Source organism: Gekko japonicus, unplaced genomic scaffold, assembly GCF_001447785.1.
Source record: "Gekko japonicus isolate JY-2015 unplaced genomic scaffold, Gekko_japonicus_V1.1 scaffold823, whole genome shotgun sequence".
Taxonomy (NCBI): Eukaryota; Metazoa; Chordata; class Lepidosauria; order Squamata; family Gekkonidae; genus Gekko; species Gekko japonicus.
The window spans coordinates 775,044-778,186 of record NW_015170915.1 but is presented as its reverse complement, the minus strand read 5'-3'; the positions used below and the strand labels follow the sequence as shown (position 1 = coordinate 778,186).

At 43.8% G+C, this 3,143-nt stretch overlaps 1 protein-coding gene across 1 annotated transcript; it reads right to left on the bottom strand.

Annotated features, from left to right (window-relative positions):
• Window positions 1-1,907: 1,907 nt before the first annotated feature.
• LOC107116742 (aquaporin-2-like) lies at window positions 1,908-2,336 on the bottom strand (the record flags this gene model as incomplete). Its single annotated transcript, XM_015418732.1, has 1 exon — window positions 1,908-2,336. A coding segment is annotated over exon 1 (378 nt), but the record flags the coding sequence as incomplete, so codon positions are not given.
• Between the last annotated feature and the right edge of the window lie 807 nt (window positions 2,337-3,143).

Here is a 3,143-nt window from a genome sequence, read left to right as displayed (position 1 = left end):
CCATCAGGAGGTCCACCAGTGGGGCCAGGACATTAGAAGCCCTCCCACTGTTGACCCCCCCTAGCACCAAGATGACAGAGCATCACTTGCCCCAGAGTCCCTATCTATACCTCGTGGCTAATAGCCACTGATGGACCATATGCTTATCTAATTCCCTTTTGAAGCCGTCCATGCTTGTAGCAAGTTAGAACGGATAAAAGGAAGAAGTACTTCCTTTTATCCGTTCTAACCCGACCGCTCAGCAATTTCATGGAGTGCCCACGAGTTCTTGTATTGTGAGAAAGGGAGAAAAGTACCTCTTTCTCTACCTGCTCTTTCCCATGCATAATCTTATAAACCTCAGTCATGTCACCCCTCAGTCGTCATTTCTCCAAGCTAAAGAGCCCTAAGTGCCTTAACCTTTCCTCATAGGGAAAGTGTTCCAACCCCTTTATCATTCGAGTTGCCCTTTTCTGCACTTTTTCCAAAGCTATAACATCCTTTTTAAGGTGTGGTGACCAGAACTGCACACAGTATTCCAAATGAGGTCACACCATTGATTTATATAGGGGCATTATGATATTGGCTGATCTGTTTTCAATACCCTTCCTAATAACCCCCAGCATAGCATTGGCCTTCTTTATTGCAGTCACACACTGTCTCGACATTTTCAGTGAGTTATCTACTACAAGATCTCTCGCTTGATCAGTCTCTGCCAGTTCAGACCCCATCAACACTGCTTACTCTCAACTCCAAATCATTAATGAACAAGTTAAAAAGCAGTGGACCAAGTACTGATCCCTGCGATATCCCACTGCTTACCCCCCTCCACTGAGAGAACTGCCCATTTATACTCACTCTCTGTTTTCTATTAATTAGCCAGTTTTTGATCCATAAAAGGACTTGTCCTTTTATCCCATGATTTTTGAGCAACTCATGGTGACCCTTCATGGAGTTTCAGGGCAAGAGATGAGAGCAGAGGTAGTTTGCCATTACCTTCCTCTGCATAGCAACCTAAGTCTTCCTTGGTGGTCTCCCATTTAAGTACTGACCATGACCAACCCAGCTTACCTCCCAAACTATGACAAGCTCGGGGCTATTCAGGGCTATTCAGACTACTTTGTGGTCCCTACTGAGTGGGAACCTGCTCCATGAAGAAAGTTCCCATGCTGGTGCTGTTTCTCGGAGTGTGCATAAATGGAACTTTTCAGGAGAGCATTTCTATAAAAGTGACATTGTTCAGCTTTTAATGTCTGCTGAATGTTTGTAGATGGTTTTTAATTGTATTTGTTGTTGTATTTTTGTTATCTACCTTGAGTCTCTGGGAGAAATGCAGACTGTAAACCAAGTGAGTCAATAAATAAAAATGCTTTTTGAAGTTGCCCCGTCCTTTTAAAAAGCCATCTCAGGTCCAGCAAGAAGTAAACACATGTAACAACCTCTCTGGATGGTCTATTCTATCTGGGAAAAACAGTTGCATGAGCAAGTACATTTTAGCAGAGAAATGGTACAAAGGGAGGAACTGATTGATTCAATCCTACAGGGCTGCTTTCCCACTGCAAATCTCCCTCCCAAAAGTCACTTTTCTCCATACAGGATTGGGTTAAATAGAATCCTGATAAAACATAGGTCCAAAGTGATAACATTAGCCCAAAATGCACAAACCACTGCATAAATTACCAGTCTGCAGTCAATTTATCAAGGAAACATTTGTCAAGGTCCCATTTCAATCTCCTACGCAACGTTGATGAAGCATGTGCTCCACATTGCTGTCCAGGAACCACCACCACTTAGCACCAGCGCTTACAGAACAGCCACTTCTATAGCTGTTTTTGTTGATCATTCATTTGCTCAACTCTAGAGACAAGGAGTTACTCATTCAAGGTTACAACAGAGTAGCCATTTCCATGGCAAATCAAAGGACTTACGTCATTGAGGGCTAATGTTCCACGGACCTTGTTTGGTGTCAATGAATAGACCAGCCCTGCGCCAACAACAGCTCCCATCAACTGTAAGGCCACGTAGAACAGCAGACGGAAGATGGAAATTTGGTTCCCTACAAAGAAGGCAATGGTTACCGCCGGGTTCACATGCGTGCCGCTGATGTGACCAAATGCTTGAATTAAGGTAGCAACAGTTAGACCAAAAGCCAATGCGATCTGGAGGACGCTGGGCTGTCCTGAGGGCCAGTTGAAGGCTGCACCCAGAGCAACGAAGATGAAGATCACGGTGGCTACAAATTCACATGCGACAGCCTTAACAAATGGTGCGGTGAAGAGTTCCGGCAACGTTTGTGTACTTTCCATAATCAGACCAGAGAAGAGGTTGGTGGTGGCATGGAATTCTGCCTTGTAGTCACCAAGGGATGGAAATGAATCACATGGACATTGATGTTTATATATCCAGAAAGGGACTGCTGTAATGATGGGTGGAGCCAAGAAACCAGTCATTCTCTTGGAATCTGAAATATTTCCAGATTAAAATCATCTTAGCACATTTCACTCTTCAAGTAAAGGGCCCCAACTCCACCAAAGTTCTCCTCCAAACGATAGATCCCTCCTCCAAACAATAGATCTGAAGTTGTCCAGTAACTAGAATCTTTATTTTTCATCTTGAGGTTTGCGGGAGTTCTGTGTGGGAGTCAGCATTTCACACATGTTATTTTATAGCACAGATATACATATATTTAGTAGGGTTGTAAAGAATAATTCACCCATGAACATGTTTGCATGAAAGAGGTCTCATCATTTTCCCATTCCACAAAAACCCATTCACAGTGTTATTTACATCTCTTTTTTTCTGGCTGATCACAGCCCTGGGTTCCCTTCTCTCTTGCTTCTCCAAAGCCACCCCTCCTCAGAGCCTGGAGCAAAAAAACCACAAAATAAAATGGCCTGCCTTGAATGGAGGCTTAATGAGATGGTATTTAGCAGGTGATGTGATTGATCTCCGTGCCATAAAAAAGTTTGAGCTGCCCATTTCCACCCATTAAGCTTCTATTTAAAACACAGGACCTTTTCCTCCTGGCAAATTGGCTACCTCTGGCTGTCCTTTCCCCCTGAGCAATCTTGGTGTGATACCATAATAAATGCAAAGGGGCAGTCCCTGCTTTAAGCTGGAGGAAGTTCCTCCAGCCTAAGGAGCATTCCTCCAACTTAAGTGGC